Source organism: Panulirus ornatus, chromosome 47 (genome assembly GCF_036320965.1).
Source record: "Panulirus ornatus isolate Po-2019 chromosome 47, ASM3632096v1, whole genome shotgun sequence".
NCBI lineage: Eukaryota > Metazoa > Arthropoda > Malacostraca > Decapoda > Palinuridae > Panulirus > Panulirus ornatus.
Genome location: NC_092270.1, coordinates 4,191,965 through 4,212,554, shown reverse-complemented (window position 1 = coordinate 4,212,554; position 20,590 = coordinate 4,191,965). Strand labels below are relative to the sequence as shown.

The 20,590-nt window shown below is 46.8% G+C and overlaps 1 protein-coding gene across 3 annotated transcripts in view; it reads left to right on the top strand.

The window, feature by feature from the left end:
- The window catches only part of LOC139763454 (rhomboid-related protein 3-like), a 425,782-nt gene extending 405,192 nt beyond the window's left edge, over positions 1 to 20,590 (top strand). For all 3 annotated transcript variants that reach the window (XM_071689520.1, XM_071689519.1, XM_071689518.1), the window contains 5 exons: positions 9,913 to 10,025; positions 11,269 to 11,386; positions 18,344 to 18,486; positions 18,691 to 18,959; positions 19,206 to 20,590. In XM_071689520.1, the coding sequence (XP_071545621.1) occupies positions 9,913 to 10,025; positions 11,269 to 11,386; positions 18,344 to 18,486; positions 18,691 to 18,959; positions 19,206 to 19,474 (912 nt within the window). In that variant the 3' untranslated portion in view covers positions 19,475 to 20,590. The remainder of the gene's footprint in view (positions 1 to 9,912; positions 10,026 to 11,268; positions 11,387 to 18,343; positions 18,487 to 18,690; positions 18,960 to 19,205) is intronic.

The following is a 20,590-nucleotide window of genomic DNA, read 5'->3' as shown; positions in this document are numbered from 1 at the left end:
CCGTTTGATCCAGTGGTCTGTTGCCGTCTGCATTCCGTCGTAGTATTTCCCCGCTGGTATTTAACCTATGTGGTCGTCGATATCCCCCCCCCTTCCCCCCCAGTACCACGCGGGGCGGAGGAACCATCACAGCTGGGGAGGGACCATCACAGCTGGGGAGGGGACAGGGGGAGGTCTCACGTCGGGTAGGGACAGTGGTCGCTGTGGACAAGGTCAACCTCGCCAGGCTACAGGTCCTGCTGCCAGGTGAAGCGTGTCCCAGCGTGTCCTCCATGTCCGTTTAGGATACGGGAAGGTCCGGTCCCCATACCAGCACCATACATCCTCCGCCTCCAAGGCCCTGATACCAGCTGCATTCCTCCTTCAGGAGCCCCGTTATCAGCTGCATACCTGCTTCAGGAACCCCGTTATCAGCTGCATTCCTCCTTCAGAAAGTCCCGTTACCAGCTGCATACCACCTTCAGGAGCCCCGTTACCAGCTGCATACCACCTTCAGGGAGCCCCGTTACCAGCTGCATACCACCATCCCTGTCCTTCACACCACCGACGTATCTTATTCTTAACCGTGTCGTACGACGGAGCGATGATCCCCTCCTGAGTACGACCTTACGACCCCCTTCCTGAAGGGGTCGGATCCAAGGCCAGGCTATGAAAGGGCCTCCAAGTCGTACCGTCATGCACGAGGCTTGGGTACCCTGGCTCTCCAAGATCGTACCGCCGACACCACAAAGACTTAACACCAGGAAGGAAGGAAGGAGAGAGAGGGAAAGGATCAGCATACAACAACCGCAACAACAACAACACAACAACAACAACAACAACAACAATAACCACAACAACAACAAGGTATGCCTTCTTATACCGTTGAACAAAAAAAGAAAGAGGAATCTATCTTCAGAACTCCCCAGGGAAAGACAAGAGTCAGACGACCCAAAATACGACCCACTCAGCATCATGTCACTTAGAGTAATGTTACGTGTCGCTTAATGTCATCCTCGTTGTCTTCTTATTCTTCTTTTTTTTGTGTGTGTGTGTATGGTCGTGCCTTGTGGAGTGGTTATTATCTCCCGAACTCTATTTATATTAGCTGGTCTGTGATTCCGTGTGTGGTTCGCATGTTGTCGAATATGTAGGATATACGTGTGTCCACGTATATATATATATATATATATATATATATATATATATATATATATATATATATATACATATATACGTAAGATTCACATGCGTTCGTCCACGTATATACGTTTTATACGATTGATATACGTTTGTCCACGTACATATGTATATATATATATATACTTACGAGTATATTTGTACGTATTTTCTTGTTTTTTTCTTTTTGAAGTTGATATGAATATTTGAGAGTACGAATTGTACGTACGGTTCAGTGAGGGGGTCACGCCACACCGTAGCATATTGCAGCTTACACTGTGCCATCGGGGCTTCGCCGCGAGACAGATGACGATCCATGGCATCAGTCTGTGCCAGAGGGAGGAACGCAACCAGACTGAGGAGGTATTATGGCTCAAGTTATTGGCGCGTGGACATACTTGGGCGTACAGGACTCCCACCGTCCTCTCCCTCCCTCCCTCCTTCCTCCGAATGACCCCCTCCTCCCCATCCAACCCACCCACCCCCGAACTCTTCGTCGTTGCTGTCCTCCTCCCCCCTGCCTGGGTACGTCTCTCCCTGTTCACCTTTACGCCGACCACCTGGCCTTACTGAGGTCGCCTGCTTCACCTGGCCAGCCACACCACCTGTGGCCCGTTAACCCACCGTGTTTACACAGGCGGTGGAGGTGGAGAGGTGCAGGAGGAGGAGGAGGTGGTGGTGCGCCTGATGCAGGCGTCCAGTGTGCTGGTAAATATCAAGGAGGCCGAAGTACCTTCGTCATCATGATTGTCCCGCCCCCTCAAATCCATACCTTCAGTCGAGTGAAACATTTGATATGCTGAAACCCTAAGGAAGCCATGTCGCCCCGTAGTCGTGTGTGTGTGTGTGGTGTGTGTGTGTGTGTGTGTGTGTGTGGCTGGCTCTCGGACCAGGCCAGTTGTCTGGTAGGGTCGGGTTCAGTTAGCAAAAGGACATGAGAAGTTACGGCTTACTGCGCGTGTTGCATACATATATAGAGCGAACGGGTAACACCCGACCTATTGGCCCATCACGAGGTATATAGTGTGTGTGTGTGTTGTGTGTGTGTGTGTGTGTGTGTGTGTGTGTGTGTGTGTGTGAAGAAACTCAAAATCATCAAGGAGAAATTTTTTTTTTTAACTGTTTTTGAGTCACAGTTATTCGTACCTGAGGGGAAAAATTTGAGTATGATTTCTGTCTGTTGTATCCATGTAACTTAAGCTATGGTCTCTCTCTCTCTCTCTCTCTCTCTCTCTCTCTCTCTCTCTCTCTCTCTCTCTCTCTCTATCTATCTATCTATCTATCTATCTATCCATCTCTTATATATATATATATATATATATATATATATATATATATATATATATATATATAAGTACACGTGGGAGAGAGAAATTACACCGTTCAGCAATTAATGACATCATAATACTGCGTAGGAATTTAATAAGATGGCCTTCAAATTCCCGTCACATATATCTTTAACTTTTTTAATAGGTTGAAAGTGAGGGAAGTCACCAACCTCTCCTTTTCTTTCTCGAGGAATTTTCCTTTTTTTTTTACTTATTCTTTCAACGAAATGTTTTATACTACGTCATTTCTTGATTATTTTTAGACGTGGGAGGTTGTAATATTGAAGTTCCAGCGACACATTTCAAACACACACACACACACACACACACACACGTGACTCAGTTACAGGGAATGTTGCAATCAGACGTTCACTAAGAACGCCCATGACGTCTGACCTACGCGTCGCTACGTGTTCCTCCGCCGACAGAGCCCCTGCCTCCCTCCCTCCCTTTCCCGTAGCGCACCGCACCAACGGTGACGTCGCCAGGCACCACTGGTGACGTCACTCTGATGACAACACCTGGGGTGGAATGATGACGTCATCTGGAACCCTGCCATCATTAGCCCCAGTCATTGTGGACGCCCCCAGACGGTGAACTTAGGAATGATTAAATCATTATTACATAAGGCTCAGGTATTTCCCCTCCCACCCACCCAACCACCTCTTACGTGTTAACAACCATTTGTGAGTCAGGTAGTTTAGTGTTGCCCCACACATCGTACACAATATGTACACACGGTAACATGTACAGGAGACATGTACAACTAACCATTGGTTACGTACAGGTGTTCATGATCGTGGTAAGTTACTTTGCTGTTGCTTTCGGATGTAAGCAGGGACCAGATTGTACACTGCCTTGTATCCATGCACAGAGCATGACCTTGCCTGACCTACAGTAACATGGTCTGGGGTGAATATTTGGTCATAGTGTGGACAGCCGAGGCAGAAATCTGGGTGTACGAATATTTCTGTAAGTCGTACATGCTAGAAACACTTGTTCCGAATATCTGTTGTCACTATATATATATATATATATATATATATATATATATATATATATATATATATATATATATATATATATTTTTTTTTTTCATACCATTCGCCATTTCCCGCGTTTGCGAGGTAGCGTTAAGAACAGAGGACTGGGCCTTAGAGGGAAAATCCTCACCTGGCCCCCTTCTCTGTTCCTTCTTTTGGAAAATTAAAAAAAAACGAGAGGGGAGGATTTCCAGGCACCCGCTCCCTCCCCTTTTAGTCGCCTTCTACGACACGCAGGGAATACGTGGGAAGTATTCTTTCTCCCCTATCCCCAGGGATATATATATATATATATATATATTATCCCTGGGGATGGGGAGAAAGAATACTTCCCATGTATTCCCTGCATGTCGTAGAAGGCGACTAAAAGGGGAGGGAGTGGGGGGCTGAAAATCCTCCCCTCTCGTTTTATTTAATTTTCCAAAAGAAGGAACAGAGAAGGGGGCCAAGTGAGGATATTCCCTCAAAGGTCCAGTCCTATGTTCTTAACGCTACCTCGCTAACACGGGAGATGGCGAGTAGTTTGAAAGAAAAAGAAAGATATATATATATATATATATATATATATATATATATATATATATATATATATATATATATATATATATTAAATCTAGATGGCCAAACATGGAACTGAGTCGTGAAAAGATAAGATTCCGATAGCTCCAGTTTTGGAGAGCTGGCGCAGGGGAGGCAAAGGCCCTCCAGCCGAGTGGCGTGTTCGAGGTGGTGGAAGACCTCGAGATGATGGTAGTGGAATGTCGTCTTTGGAGGGAGGCGTGCCTTGCCTGGCATTATGATGGCCCCCGTGAGAGGGACAGTGCCTCCCTTGTACCATTATAATCCCTACTTGGGATCATATGGTCTTTAAAGCATTATATGCCTCTTGGAGTATTATATTCCCTGCGTGGGATCATACTCTGTAGCGAAGTATAAGCCTCTTCAGGTATTATACCTTGGGTAGGCTTGCGAGTTCCCCCTTTTGTTATGTATATACAGTAAAATGTATGCCTTTCCTTGCATTACGCACCGAACCGGGACTATCCCTTACACTTATATCCAGTCTATCCCTTCCTATCCTTAGAGAGGTGTATCTCACAGACTAACAGGCAACATTTAGTCCATTTAACGATACATGGCTTATGTAGAGTTGCATACGTACTCATGGCAAGTGTCTGTCGTGAACAACGAGAAGACATCTTAATTTTCTAGTTCGTAAGAAACTCAAGGACACTTTCCCCTTCAGGTTCTGGTAGATTAACGGTTTTGTTCGTCGCACGGGTAAAAACGTCTCCTGAGGAACTGGAAATGAAATTGTTAAGATGATTCATAAGGTTTCACTCAAGTGTTCGTCTTGGTAATAGTTTGACGTTTCCACTTAGGTTGGAACGTCATTTATATGTATGATTATTCAAGTTCTGATGATAATAATAATGATAAAATGGTGATTTTGTATGTCTATTAATAAAGTTGTATTGCCAGAAGAGGAAAAAAATATTTATCCAGAGTCCTAAAGCCAACAACACAGTAAACATAACTGTACCAGTTGTAGTGAAGACAAGGATATAGTGATGATGGCTTTTTTGAGCTTACCCCTCCACATTACCCCAACCTAGCTAGGTTCAAGGCCGGTAGGAGAAGCTCATGATAATAGCACTAAGTGCGATCCTCCCTTGTGGTAGGAGCGTTGTGTGGAATCACCGACATGTAGAATCTCACAGGGACGGTGTGGCGACCTTAAACGTAGTCGTTAGGTCACGTCGGGTCATGCGGCGAACACTTGGAGGTCATTACGGGGGGTCAGAGCGGTGCTCAGAAACACTGACGTGGTGTTAGAACACCGGTCATGACCCGGTATCTGAGGAGAAGGTCACAGCGTCATGGATAATAAGGCAGACACGTCTAGCGGGGTCAACAGACCACAGGATGGATCGCTGCATATATGTTAGTGTTCGAATAATAATAATAATGATGATAATGATAATAATAATGATAATAATAATAATAATAATAATAATAATAATAATAATAATAATAATAACAACTACTACTACTACTACAACAATAAAATATACATACATCAATAAAAACAAAAATAAAAGTCGTATTTGAAATATTCAATTTATAATTGCTTGCCAGTTAGAATTTATACGATCCCTGCAACATAGAATAAGCAATGAATAAATAGAAAATGAGAAAAAAAACAAGGAACACAGACGTAAATTCACTCATGACTCTTCACACTTACTAAGTCGTTACCGTGTCGAGAAACACCGTAACGAACAATTTCTACGAGAAATTTCAAAATGGCTTTCACGATATCATTTTCCTTAGTAACATTGAATATATATACCTCGCAAATGCGGGAGATAATAATATATATATATATATATATATATATATATATATATATATATATATATATATATATTTGCTTTGTCGCTGTCTCCCGCGTTTGCGAGGTAGCGCAAGGAAACACGAAAGAAATGGCCCAACCCACCCCCATACACATGTATATACATACACGTCCACACACGCAAATATACATACCTACACAGCTTTCCATGGTTTACCCCAGACGCTTCACATGCCCTGATTCAATCCACTGACAGCATGTCAACCCCGGTATACCACATCGATCCAATTCACTCTATTCCTTGCCCTCCTTTCACCCTCCTGCATGTTCAGGCCCCGATCACACAAAATCTTTTTCACTCCATCTTTCCACCTGCAATTTGGTCTCCCACTTCTCCTCGTTCCCTCCACCTCCGACACATATATCCTCTTGGTCAATCTTTCCTCACTCATTCTCTCCATGTGCCCAAACCATTTCAAAACACCCTCTTCTGCTCTCTCAACCACGCTCTTATATATATATATATATATATATATATATATATATATATATATATATATATATATATATATATATATATATATAACTTTAAAAAAAGATATGAACACTTAAAGTAAATCCCCTAAAGTATTACGTTTTTTCTCTATCGTGAATATGAACTTGGTCGCGTCTCTGGTTGCGTCTAGCAGAGCAGTGAACGTTTGTAGCGCACAGTCGGTTGCGTCACGTCGGCTGACCAACCCGTTGACGCATGTCCTCACAAGTTGAAGCGAGATGCCCCCAGGGAAGCTCTGGGGTCTTACCTGGTAATTCGCTGGGTTTACATTTTCGTAACTGTTTTAAGAGAATATTATTTGAACCCTGATCGTGTTACTAAGAATAAATGTATTGATAAATGCTCTTTTGAATTACCGGTGGATGACATGCTGATGTTGAATTGACAAGAACTTGAATATAAAATTTCCCCCGTGGATTGTAAGTATTACGCCTTAATACCAGAGACATGAATCATGGCCGCATTATGCCAAAAAGGATGAATGCCAGCTCCCCGAGTGACGCAATATGTGGCTCTCCCAGACCAGGTGTCCCCCAAAGCCACGACACGGCAACACACGTTCTGCCCTTTACCCCAGAATTTTTCAAATGCATACGTGAAGCTTTGGCGCCAACAAAAAATAGAAAAAAAAGAAAGCCCGTGAGTTTATAAAACTCGTCATAGACAAGTCAAAAACCATTGCTCTCTGTAAACTTCGAGACACTCGGATTGACATGGTCCCGCAAAAACAAATATCCCAACAAGTTTACGAGAGACGTGGGTGTGTAGGTACGACGACTGACACACCCACTGCTCCGGCGTGGTGGCGGGTGACTGAGCGGCAGGAGAGAGTGGAGGCCCCGCTCCCTCCCGTACGGAGCACACCCGACCTCCGCTGACCAAGAGGTTGCCACACGCCGAATTTCCCTCGCCAATATTTAGTGAGTGAAACATCCAAGTTTCAACAATAGGTTTCTATTGTGATGTCGAAAATGGCTAGAAAATTCATTAAATGGGGCACTTCCTATCAACCACGGACTGAGCCATAAAAACGAAGTAGTATATATATATATATATATATATATATATATATATATATATATATATATATATATATATATATATATATATACATATATATACAATGTGAAGGGTGTGTGTGTGTGTGTGAGATTCTGTGAATACCTCTGTTGTTTGTGTTAGATTAGTGTGCCGTGTGTAGGGCCCCTGTCCAGCACTGACCACCCACACTGTGTACCCATCCCCTCCTCCCTCCATGCCTCACCCCTGCCCTCACAACCCCTCACCCTTCGCTTCAGTCGAATATCTCGGTAATTTGATACAGTTGATACTTGAGAGAAGGTGAATAATGGGGGGGGTGGGAGGATTGGAGATGTGGAGACCGACCATGTGGTCACAGTTGGCTATCTAAAAGGGTATCGCGTCGTATCTATAACCTAACAAACACGAATGTTTTTTTGGGGTAAATGTTTGTTGTTGTCGTACCAAAGTCCACCTTGAGGAATTTAATGGATTATTAACTTTAATAAGGTCATTAATTTCCATTCTTCATGTTACATGTTACTTCCTGTAATCTCCCTCACTCCCCCTCACCATTTATCGTCATCCTCTCCTTCCCATCCCCGTCCCCCATCCCCCATCCTTCCATTACTCTACTTACTCCCCCCCCCCCCGGCCCCCATGACTCCCTCCCCATCCAATCATCCCCCCTCCTCCCCCTTCCCCAGACCGCTTCAGCTCGCACGTGTCAGCCGGAGTCGGCCATAATGACTACTCGGTGACTGGTGCTCCCGAGATCAGTAGACTCCCGGAGGTCGAGGTGGGCACACGCGCGCTCTCTCGCTCTCGCATTCTCATCTAGTCCCGGGCGTCACAAGGCTACTTGCTCTGACACGGTGCACTGAAACGTATCTTGTGCTGGTGCTTCTAAAGTGGAGTTTTATATATATATATATATTTATATAGAAAATTATATAAAAAAAGTGATTGTGCTGATTCTATTTTGTTGTATAGTGAGAAATCTAGTTTTGTGATTGTGACACTACTGCATAAACGAAACAGTGATATATCGTCGTTCATCTGTGTGTAAGTATTTGACATTGATTTTATTATAAAGTAATTCGAAAATAGAAATACAGTTAATGTACTGAAGCTTGATACATAGTCTTATATAGAACTTTGCATTCTGTGAAGGCAACATTACTTACATTGAAATATTAAGCATATAGCTTTTTCTTGGCGTGTCTCAAAACATATACATTAGGTTTCGTTTTACGTAAAGTATTCGTTTGTGAAAAGTGTGTTCATGAAAGAGATATTTGTATATGTTAGAATTTGTGTTTATTTCACAACAGTTTTTGTAAAACATTTGTTGTACACAATATGAAAACGTGCCTTCTTTTTTTTTTTTTTGTTATAGAATTATGACCTGCTTACGAAAAACGGAAATGGTGTTTGGAATACATTGAAGCTGACGAGAGTTTCCTGGATAGATAATAGACGCTGTTTTATTCTTTACACCGACATAATGCCCATGTTTCATATTTTTTTTCCCTCAGTTACGTACCGGTTTTAAATGGTAACGAGTTCAAGTTCATAATTTCACTTCCGGAGTATTGTCTGCATCATCATAATATGGAAGTAATGCGTAAGGCTTTGTAGAGTTGAAACTGAAATGAAATGTTTACCTTTTCATGTTCAGACGAGGAGGTGGCAGATATGCCTATACAAATCAATCATTTATCTTTTCTTTTTTGGAGGGAAGAACCTGATCAATTTCTCATTTTATGATGGCCTGGGCCTATGGTTTAATATGGTGTAATTGAATTATCAGCTCAAGTCGCAATGCACTCGATTACAGCGCGTGAACTAACCCGTCTGAATATATTGGCTTGCAGACGATGCAGACCCCGCGCGCGAAAATAGTCTCAGTTGGTGTCTGGCAGTGGTTGGGTGTGGACGTTACCCCCCCTTCTTGTTTCTTGTGTTATAGTGTTTGTTAAGTTTGTACAGTTTATTTTGTTCTGTTGCGTTTCTATGTTTTTCTGAGTGGACATGCAAGGAGTGGACAAGTGCTTGACATCGATTAGATATTACTTGACGAAATTATGTAAGACATATCGACAATGCGAGAAGCGAACGACTAATACATTGTCACCGATGGTTGTACTAGGTAAGGAAGGATACCTCCCGTGACTCATGTTTGTTCTATGTCAATGGTATTAGGAGGCATAAGGTAGCTGTTGAATGCGAATATCTGTCGAGTTTGCCGATTTTATTTTTAGCCTGTGTCTAACCTGCTGCTGCTGGTGTTTGAACAGAAACTAGAGCGCTATGGCACGTCTCCCATGTGAACCCTCTTTTCGATTGATGAATTTATGTCTCGCGGTATTGACGGCTGCAGCCGATCAACGTTGTCTCGTGGTTCTGATCGGAGTTTTGACTGTAATTTCTCTCTCTCTTCCTTGGCAGATGAGTGGGAAACGAAGTCGGTCGTTCAAATGTGCCGTACACCATCGAGATCGCCAGGTCAGCTCTGAGACCGATTTCCATCTCCTCCTCCACGAACCTCCGATATTTAACAAGTAAGTAATGTTGTGTTGTAGTGATGACGATGGTTTGTTTTAGTGTGGTGGTGGTAGGAGGCGAACAGGCCTGGTGTGCTGACTTAAAAAGTTTCAGTGAGACTGCTCATATTTTCCCAAGGCATTGGTTTTGTTAGATATAAAAAGTATTTTTCCAAAATGTGTCTCGCTCCGATATGCCACGGGTTTAATGATTTCTGTCCCATGGCACCCCCCCTTTTTTTTTTTTTGTAAGTGAAGTTAAGGTTTAGGGTTACTGTTTTAAAGTAAGCAGCGTCACTCAATTCTCCTGGTCACAGGTGAATACTGTAGTGATGTATCACATAACATGAATCATGATATATGTCTTACTAACTTGACCAAGTCTTAAACATCACGCAATTGAGCAGCCACACTCAACACGCAACCTAGCTCTGACCAGGTCTGCCAACCTCCGTCGATCAATTCTAAGATGGCAGGAGCCTGCCAATTGTCTGCCCACACATCCCGTAACGTCAGCAAGGGTTTTACTTCTCCCTCGATGAACTCCTCGAAGGTTGGAGGTCCAAGACCCATTTTTTACCCAGGGGGCAATAACTCTGAACATTTGACACTTTTGCTTTCATGTTGGCACTCTTGGAATGTTTGGCTCTGGGCTGCCTTGTAAGGTTTGGCAATGTTAGTCGACCACTCACGAGGGAGATAGGAACATGTGTTATCGTGTTTTACAGTGTGCCGGTAGTAGATATGTATTATCTATTGCCTTATTTCCTACTCCGAAGATGTGAAAGAAGTGCCACGGCTGGTGTGAGGTGCTGCCGTAAGAGCTTGCGGTGCGTGGTGTTTTTTTCATGGTTACCAGAGGTCTCGGAATATCATATCATATATACATGTGTGTAGTTATATTGGATCACCTGAGGATTCGCGCGCGCGCGCACCCCCTCTTCCCCCCCTCCTTCAGCGTTCCGCTAAGTTAGGGTAGGTTCGATTTGGTTAAGGGGTCACGACGCACCTCCTGGCCTTTAATTAGATCATCTAACCTAACATGACCTAAAGAACGTTAGTGGAAGGAGGGGCCTAAGGAACGTTAGTGAAAGGGGGGGAGGCTAAAGAACGTTAGTGGAGGGGGGGGGGGCCTAAAGAACGTAAGTGGAGGGGGCGAAAATCAAACTTCCCGATGATCTTTTGTTTTTTTTTTATATTTAGTATGGAATGTAATACTGTATGACCGAGATTGCTAACCCTCGCCTCTTATGTTCCCCAGAATGGTTCGTCTGATCGCCGACGAGTTCTTGACGGAGGAACGCGATCGGAAGTACTACGCTGATCACTACAGGTGCTGGCCGCCGCCCCTCTTCATCATCGCCGTCACCCTCGTGCAGGTCAGTGTTGATGTTGATTGTATCGTGCTCCTGCAGGAGTGCCTGGAGGAGGACTGGTAGGGATGGTACTGGGTGGTAGATTGACGGACTGACCGGGTTCTCTCTGTTGTCGGCTTGTAGGATGGATGGTAGGTCTCTGCAGGCTATGTCGCGAGGACTGAGCTGTGTTCTGTAGGCTTGCAGGATGCCTAGGATGTCTCTGCAAGCCAGGAGAAGGATTGGTAGGTCTCTGTAAGGGTGGTAGAAGGAGTGGTGGGTCTTCGCAGACTGATAGAGGGATTGATGGTTCTCCGCAGACCAATAGGACTGGTTGGTCTCTGTAGGCCAGTAGAAGGACTGGTTGGTCTCTGTAGGCCAGTAGAAGGACTGGTTGGTCTCTGTAGGCCAGTAGAAGGACGGGTTGGTCTCTGTAGGCCAGTAGAAGGACGGGTTGGCCTCTACAGGCCAATGTAAGGACGTAGGTTTATGGGCAAGTAGTGTCTGGATTCTACAATTCGGTGAAAACTGCCAGGTTTCGACAGGTCACTTAGGAAGCCACCAGCTCTTCACTAGCCACTTGGCTGCAACGTCTCTACAGTCTAGTTGTAGAAAGTGCCAGGTCAGAATGGGGTGCCAAGGTCTTCAGGTCAGTGAGGGTGCCTGTGTTGGATCGCTGCTGGCCAGTAGAAGGGGTACCAGGTCCTAAGTGTATGTATATGTATAAGTACGTATAGAAGAATATCAGGTCTAAAGAGCCGTTGTGATGTCATGACAGGTGTCAGTAAAAGGTGACAGAGGTTTTAGGAATAGTACCACGTCTTACAGGTCACATGTAACTTCCAGGTCTTGTACGGGTCGGTACAGGTCATGAGTAATAGTTGTAACTGGTCTTATACATGACTGTGTTCATAATTTCATGGGTCGCACAGGTCATTAGTTCGGTATCCTAAGCACGTGACCTCGAACAGGTCACGTATTGTGTATACCGGATGTCTCTAAGACCCCGTGTCAGTCGTACAATAACTAACATGTGATAGTCAAAAGTTATAGTAAGGAGGATTAATGGGTGACACTAGGGATAATAGTGGGACACAGTAAGGGCCCCCCCTTAGCAATGTCTCGTCATATTCCACGAGAGATGTGCCAGATCTCGTAGATGCAAAGTGCCGTATCACGTCAAGAGCCAGGTCTCATTTAGGTCGGATGCCATCAGCAGGTGGGGTGTGCCAGGTCAACCGCACAGGTTTGAGGAGGGTGGGTGGGTGGGTCGTACCAGGTCCTGTGTACAGGTTAAGGGGGTCCCGCCTTATTTGAAGGGGAGGTTTATTGTCCGTACTCAAAGTCTCTGCGGCTAACGGCTCGGTAAAAGCAGAAGTTACCGTGTTGAGTTTAGTATGTCAGGTCATGTATTTCCTTCTACCCCTGTAGGGGTGGTGTCAGCTTGGCTTGCCCTCGCTAATATGGGTCTTACTCATACGATTGAGCCAGGTGCTGCTGGCTGACATCATCGGGGGAGAGGAGAGAGAGGGGGTGGTTTGGGGACCCATGTTGAACATGTATTGGCTACGTTACACGAACAAGGATGCCCTGTGTTCGCATCCCCCGGCGCCTGCGTGGAAATCAGGATGCCCTACCCGTTGCTCCTCGTTTCGGCCGTCACATACGAGATAACCTTTTACACCACTCCGGTGCGCTGGGAGTTGAGGTAGGTACACATGGCCTTTCAATCGTGTTTACGTTTAGCTTTGGTACTGCGTTCGCTTTTAGCCTTTTAGCCTACTGCTGTGACGTTTGAGGACGGTAGTGTGTGTGAAAGAGAGAGAGAGAAATAATAAGAACCTGCATTTTTTAAAACCAGCTTCCTCCTAGTCGGTCAAGGAGTAGTTCTATTGATCGAGACGGCGTCCAAATATCCCTCCGAGGCGGTTCGTTGCTTGGATACCGAGTGTAAACAAACCAGTGCTTCATTAGCCAGCGAGCGGGATTCGATTAGCGTGTGTCGGACGGGGGGGTTTCGTATGTTGATCTCGCCCCAGTGTGTCGTACAGCTACATAGTAAATGAGTCGCTTCTTTTGAGTTCTTCGGTACCGCCGGACGTGTTCCCCGGGAGAATCACTCCTGCTTCGTTCTCCCATTCATACTTCTCGGCGGCCAGAGAAGTGCACTTTTCCCAGAACTGGCCGAGTATAGAAAACAAAAAAACAAAAGAGGAGCGTGTTAGGTGTGTTGGGGTGGGAGAGGAGGGGGCGCTGGGCTGTGCGTTCTCGTCTGCGTCCTGATAGAAAAGGTCCAAATATTTATCTCACGGTGTAGCGCGTCACTTGGCGAACCCTGCCTCAAGTAGTTGCAATATCTGTGCGTTTTTGGGTGTGTGTTTTTCATTTCCATAGTTACCCATTCTGAAGCCATTGCGCCCCGTGTTGACGCCATGCGAAGATTTCGATATGAATCTCGTTGATTTGATTACATTTATAAATCTTACATGGATTATTATTCATCAGATATGTTTTACCTTCCACATTTATGTTGGTGGGACACACGTCCGCCTTAAATTATCTGTCGGTTTATCAGATGTTGTCTTGGGCGTGTTGTCCGGGGCGACTGTATATGGCATGAAACCTTGCAAGGTCTCCGCCCACCCACCCACCCACCTGCGCCTCCCGCTGTAGCTTGAAAGGTTTCCCCCGTCACCCACCCACCCTACGCCTTAATAGACTCCATTTTCCATTTCATATTTTTTAATGTCATTCGTAGCATAATGAAGTAGGGTTAGGTTCGGATGAAATCTGAGGGAATGTAATGCCTTTCTTTACGTATGAATACGTTTGTAAATTTGGGTTTGTGAGTGCGAGACTTTGTTCATGCGTGTTGGAGGAGGGGATTGATGTGTGACTCCTGGTTTATCAGTGAGGTGAACGGGGGGGGGGAGGGTGGGTGCGCTTTCCTTCCTACATTCCCCCGCCCCGCCCCGCCCCGCCCCCCCTTTACCCGTGTCAGTGTCCCTACGCTTCCGGTAGTTGGTTCCAGGTCGTCATGACATGACCCCCGCCCCCCCCCCTCTACCTGTGTCTCCCTCCCACACTCCCGCTCTTACACACCTCTCTCTCTCTCTGACCCCACACCCCCCCTCTCTGCCATATCCCTCACCCCATCACACCTCTCAGACCCCTTCGTATAAGTTTCAGCCCTACGACCCACCCCTCTTTCTCCCCCCCCATGTCCTTCCCCCTCCCACACACACACACACACTTTTAACCCCCTCCCACACATTGCTCTGACCCCCCTGCCCATGGCACACACCTCCCACGTCACCTGCACACTCCTTTGACCCTCTCCCATATATCTCCCCCAGTACACATCTGGCATCCATGTCTCCCCACACTCCTTTCTGACCCCCCTCCCATGTCTGCCCACCCCCACACTTTTCTGACCCCCCTCCCATGTATATCCCCACCGACGCACCACACAGAGACCCCATGTCTCTCACCTCCACGCACCCCTATGACCCCGTCTCTCACCCCCTTCCTACACACACACACACACACCTCTGACCCCTTTCCATGTCCCCCCGTCCCACACATTTGACCCCTCCCATGCTATCATTACCCAACCACACGCTCCTCTTCAACCCCTGCCCACTTCTCTGTAATCAGGGGTGCGCTCCGTACCAGTACACTACCCCCTCCCTGTATGTCCAACCCCCCAACCCCACTTCAGCGACTGCCGGTCCCCTTTCCTCATGCTTGCGCTCCACCCAGTTCACTTCCGTACATGTACTGCCCTGAACTAGTAACATCGCACACCCTGTACTGTTTTCCCGTGGTCTTGGAATGTGTGTGTGTTTGTGTGTGTGTGTGTGTGTGGTGTGTGTGTGTGGTGTGTGTGTGTGTGTGTGTGTGTGTGTGTGTGTGTGTGTGTGTGTGTAAAGTATTACACTTAGAATGATTATTACGATTATATCCGTTCCTGAGAATCTAAACCATCCCCTCTGAATTGACGACGGGCGTTGTTGATGCGTGGAACGCTTCGTGAAAAGGCGCACGGATGCGTCACAGAAGGACGCGGGCGATGTTGTGTTAGCGAAGCCAAACGCGCACAACAGGCGCAGAGGTTATAACCTAATCCAGCCTGGGCTTATCCCAAATGATCCCCGGCTATCCGGAGCCGTGGTTAATCCAGCATACCAAGGTCCTTTTGGTACCTCCTCTGCGTCAGGTGGTACGCGCGAGCGTGATGCGTGCGTGTGTTAGGGGGGGGGGGAGCTTGGCCGGGGTCCGGCAGGAGTGCGTCTAAACCCAGCTGTTCCGACTCGTACATTCCGTCTTGTAGAAAATACACTAATTATTCAGAAGTACAGGGCTTCCGTCCGCATGTTTGGTGTCGAATGGGTTTAAGGTCGTGTGCGTATATGGTTGACTGTGGCGTGGGTGTCGTGTGGGTAGAGGGAGGGGCGTACCGAGGTGTAGCAATAAAACGGAGTGGGAGGAGCATGGCGTATCACCTGGCAGGGCACGCGCCTCTCACCCCGCGTCCTAGGGTCGTTCACACTGTCATAACCGTCTTTGTTCACCTCCGACGATATGAGATAGGTCCCAAGGCATTTCGGGACGTTGATTAAATCCACATGGTGTCCCGCACTCGGGACGGAATTGTCCCCAGACCGTACGTGGCCCAGCGGGCGCGCGTCTGCCACCCTGCCGTCAGATGGTAGGCGTATGAGGGTGGGTCGGGCTAGCCTAGCAGACACACTCCAGACTTTAACATGCCACCCAGCCATACGGTGTCTCTCTGTCTCTCTCTCTCTAGGTAGGGTGTTGGTGGTCCGGGGGTTGGACGTGCAGTCAGTGTCCAGCCCGTTATGATGAGGCCACCGGTGAGCAGGTCAGTGAGACGTGTTGACGAGCAATAAACACTGGTATTGTAACCACTAGGCCACAGACCCTTCCTCCCTCCCCGCACGTCGCTCCAGCCTACCACGTTCCCATACTGCGAACATGTTATCGCTAGGCTTTATTTGGCCTTATTTCTTTCGATATTTACGATCGAATCTATTTTTTTTCTTGGATCTATTGTTTTCAGTTTATGGTTTTATTGATGGGTAGTGTATTTTTTTTTTCGGGGGGGAAGGGTTTGTTTGGGTTAGGCAGCCACCATGTTCTGTGGTGAGCGGCTGTACCAACCTCGCGCCGCTCCAAGTTGACCACTAAAAGCAATTCGCTCCACTTTGCTTCGGGCGTCTGCTCTAGTTATGCTTTTCTACGATTTCTTTTCACCGCGAGGAAAGTCACAGTTCACGATTTTACGTTTCGGTGTTTCTCGGGTGAATTATGGCGTGTTTTCCCACCCCGAGTTAAATGGAATGTATCACATAACGGTGTTTCTCCGTGTTCCACTGAACGTTAGCGGGATGGGAAGGGGAGGAGGGGAGAGTTGCCGGCACCTGATCGGTGTGAATGTTACGTCACGACCGTGGATGTGATGCTTACGAAGTTTACCCTACGTGGCATTTAGCTAATGACATCGCGCTCTGAATACCTTGCCATCCTGTGTAGGTGTTTTTTTTTTTTTTCTTTCTACGTCCGCAAATAAGCCTCAGAGCATGAATGTTGTCGGTAAATAAACACGTAAACTCTCAACTAATTTTAAATGTAGCTTTTGGATATGTGTGTGTGTGTGTACGTGTTTCACAGCGAATATTTTATAGGTGAGTTTCGTGTTACTCTCAAATGGCAACAGACCAGACGTGGAAAAAAAAAAAAAGGAGGGAGTCGGTTTATCTTGCATAATGACAGCCAGTCGTGGTAAGCACGTCTGGAGCCCGTCTTTACCTCAGTGCCAAACTGAATGTCACCATCAGTCGCAGGGGGGATGTAAGCCCTCGCCATAAATATTCGTTCACCGCTATCCACTCCCTACGTATAGGAGACTTGGCTTGAGGAGGTGGGAGGGAGGGGGGTTGGTTTTCTTTCCCCCTCCCTCCCTCCGTCCCTCCCTCTGTTTCAGAACTTCCGTGTGTGGGAACGGATCGCTCGCCCGTGCCCAGGTCTTTATCCTGTCGTTGTTGCGTTGGCCTGTCGTTTGAAGATGTTAGCCTCCGCCACCGTGAGCGGTAATGGCCCAAGGTTGGAGGGGGAGGTGGTGATGCGAGGGGGGGTTGGTCATCCTTCTGGACAAGGCACACGCGCGCCACCACCAACGGGGGGGGAAAAAAACAGACCTCGACGACGTCACACGCCGTATTGTACTGGGGTATTCCGGCTGGTCCCAGTAGACTTGGCCGACACACGGATGGAGTTTAGTCGGCGACGGCAAGCCTCGCGCGAGACTCGCCCCGCGTGAGGTGGGAGCAAGCGATGGTGCCAGGGCCCCGTGGGTGCCAGCTGTACCCCGCCGCCCATGGTACCCACCCACTGGCACTTCCGCCCATGTTTTGTGCCACTGTTTTACGCCATGACGAATTACGTGCGGGGTTGACCAGCCCTGGGGTCAGGTCAGGAGGGGGCAGGCCAAAAATCCGGTGCCCCGCCCCACACAGCCCCGCAACCCGTCCACTCCGAACTTCTAACTGCATTCGTGTTTATTTCTGGCTGTGACACGTGTTTTGTAGCGTAGCGCCAGGAAATATTGAGTAAACCCGTTTTGCTCCTTTTTGTCATCGAGATGGAGGCTGTGCCTTTCAACAGTGCACGAAACTGGTTGGCAAAAATTGGACGATAACTGTGTGAAAATGGCGACAAATCGTAAGGCTAGTGGCGTGGCGCGCGGCTTGGCAAGGGCTGCTCCTTGTGCATGACATCAGCTGGGTTGGTTGGCGCCATCGGGGGTCACCCAGGTATGCCGGCCGCCATCCTTCCTCAAGCTGCAGACACTCATTTATACACATTTATACACATTCATTTCGGTGTATACATTTGAATGGAACATGTGTAGCGAGTGCGATGACTGACGGAGTGTTTTTTCTTTTTCCTTCGCTTCAGCTCGGGGTGTTCGCGTACTACACCATCACCACGGGGGAGATGAACGTGGCTGGGCCAGTCGCCGTGGATTCCCTTTTCATCTACCGCCCAGACAAACGCCATCACGTCTGGAGGTTTATATTCTACGCCTTTCTACACGCTGGGTAAGTCCTTACCACACCCATGTCTTGGTTCATGATGAGTAATGGCGGGGCAGAATATTGGTATATAGTTTATGAATACATTCCAACACTGGTGATAGACCAGTGCTTGGCTGGGTTTATTTTGCCTTTCGTGTGGGTTTCCAAGTTAATGTGTGAAGTAATATGGCGAGAAGTGTTGACTAACTGGGTTGTTTCGGTTGGCAGATGGGTGCATTTAGCGTTCAACCTCCTGGTGCAGCTGCTGGTAGGCCTCCCGTTGGAGATGGTGCACGGCTCGGCCCGCATCGGGACTGTGTACCTGGCGGGCGTCCTGGCCGGGTCTCTCGGCACCTCGGTCTTCGACGCCGATGTGTACCTGGTGGGGGCGTCGGGTGGGGTGTACGCCCTCCTGGCCGCCCACTTAGCCAACGTCCTCATTAATTACAATAACATGCAGTTCGGCATATTGAGACTCATCGGCGTTTTTTTTGTCGGTAAGCTTCCTGTGGCATTGTTTTTATTTTGTTATATATGGCGATATCTTTTTAATATAGATAATCCTTGCTGCTTTTAGAAAAAAGACTTGGGTAACACCAGGACTCTCTTAGAAATTGATCATAGTGTAACATATACAAAACTATATTGTGTATGTATGTATATATACGTATGTATATTATTATTATAGAAGTATAGGTTTGAATTTTTTTCAATTACGCACTCATCGTTCCTTCCTCCTACAGCGAGCGCCGATGTGGGTTTCGCCATATACGACCGATACGCGCACGAAACGGTGGGATTGCCCGTGTCCTACGTGGCTCACCTTACTGGGGCGTTAGCGGGGCTGACACTCGGCCTGGTCGTCCTCAAGAACTTCGAGCAGCGGCTTCACGAGCAGCTCTTGTGGTGGGTCGCCCTTGGAGTCTACGCGGCGTGCACGCTCTTCGCTGTGTTGTTTAACCTATTCCACCCGTACCCTTACGTAGGCGTCGCCCAAGGACTACTCCTGTAGGTGGGCCTCGAGGGTGTGAGGTGGTGTGGGTCGAGGGTGAGGTTGTTCCGAGTGTGCTGGGTTGGTCGCCCTTCCTCAGAACCTCCAAGTGCTATAACGTGATCTCCCGTGGTTAGGAGATCTTAGGTATTATAGGTCTCAAGGATGAGAGGTTCATACGCTCGAGGTCGGGTCCAACCCCCCCGCTAACCCCATTTATGGTGCTGTGACTGAAGCCAAAGTTAATCCGATCATACTGGTGAAATTGACTAGTGTATGGACTCTATATAAATCCAAGGTATTGAGCCTACCTTTTTTTACTCAGAGAGAGAGAGAGAGAGGAGATTGTTATTTATTAGTGTCATAGATCTGCTTGTACAGTTTTACATTAATTATATTCCATGCTTGTTTTTTTTTTTATATATATTACCTAGTCAAACGAACATTTCCAAAGGAGTTTTTCTTCTCTACCTCTATATAATTCTTATAAAATGGCCGGCCGACTTTTTTTTTTTTTTTTTTTTAAATGTCGTCGCCCGCCGCTACTCTAGTCTCGGATTTTCCCGGGGAGGTGAAACATGTATTGGAGGGGGAGGTACCGTCACCACCACCACCACCACTCCTGCACCAGCAGTGTTGGCGGGGGTGTTGGGGGTGAGGAGGTGGTATCGTACCTCTCGACAATAGTCTCAAGTCATTCTTACCGTTACTAGCCGGTCGTGGGGCGGCCAGGTTGTCGCTTTTCCTCAATCACTATTCCAACGGACGTGTACATAGCCACAAGTGGCGGCTAGGTTTGCCCCGGCCGTGCTGGGAGAAAAAAAAAAGTTTGCTTTTTTGCATTCATAGTCCATTCCTTATATTGTTTGAAACTTTGAATATTTATAGGCTTTGTGAAGGAAATTTTTTCCTTGCTATGTTCATTTGGTTTCTAGTCTATTTTTCATAAAGTCTTGAAAATGTTAAAGTTTTCATATTGTTTCGTATTTCAGTCAGTTTCCTTCAATTTACTGTCATAAATGTATAGACGACATAGATGTATGATGTATATTTTTACGTTTTGTATGTTTCTACATGTCCAAATATTGTGTAAGAAGAATGTTATTTATATCAGTAAATTCTTTCTATAAAACTTAA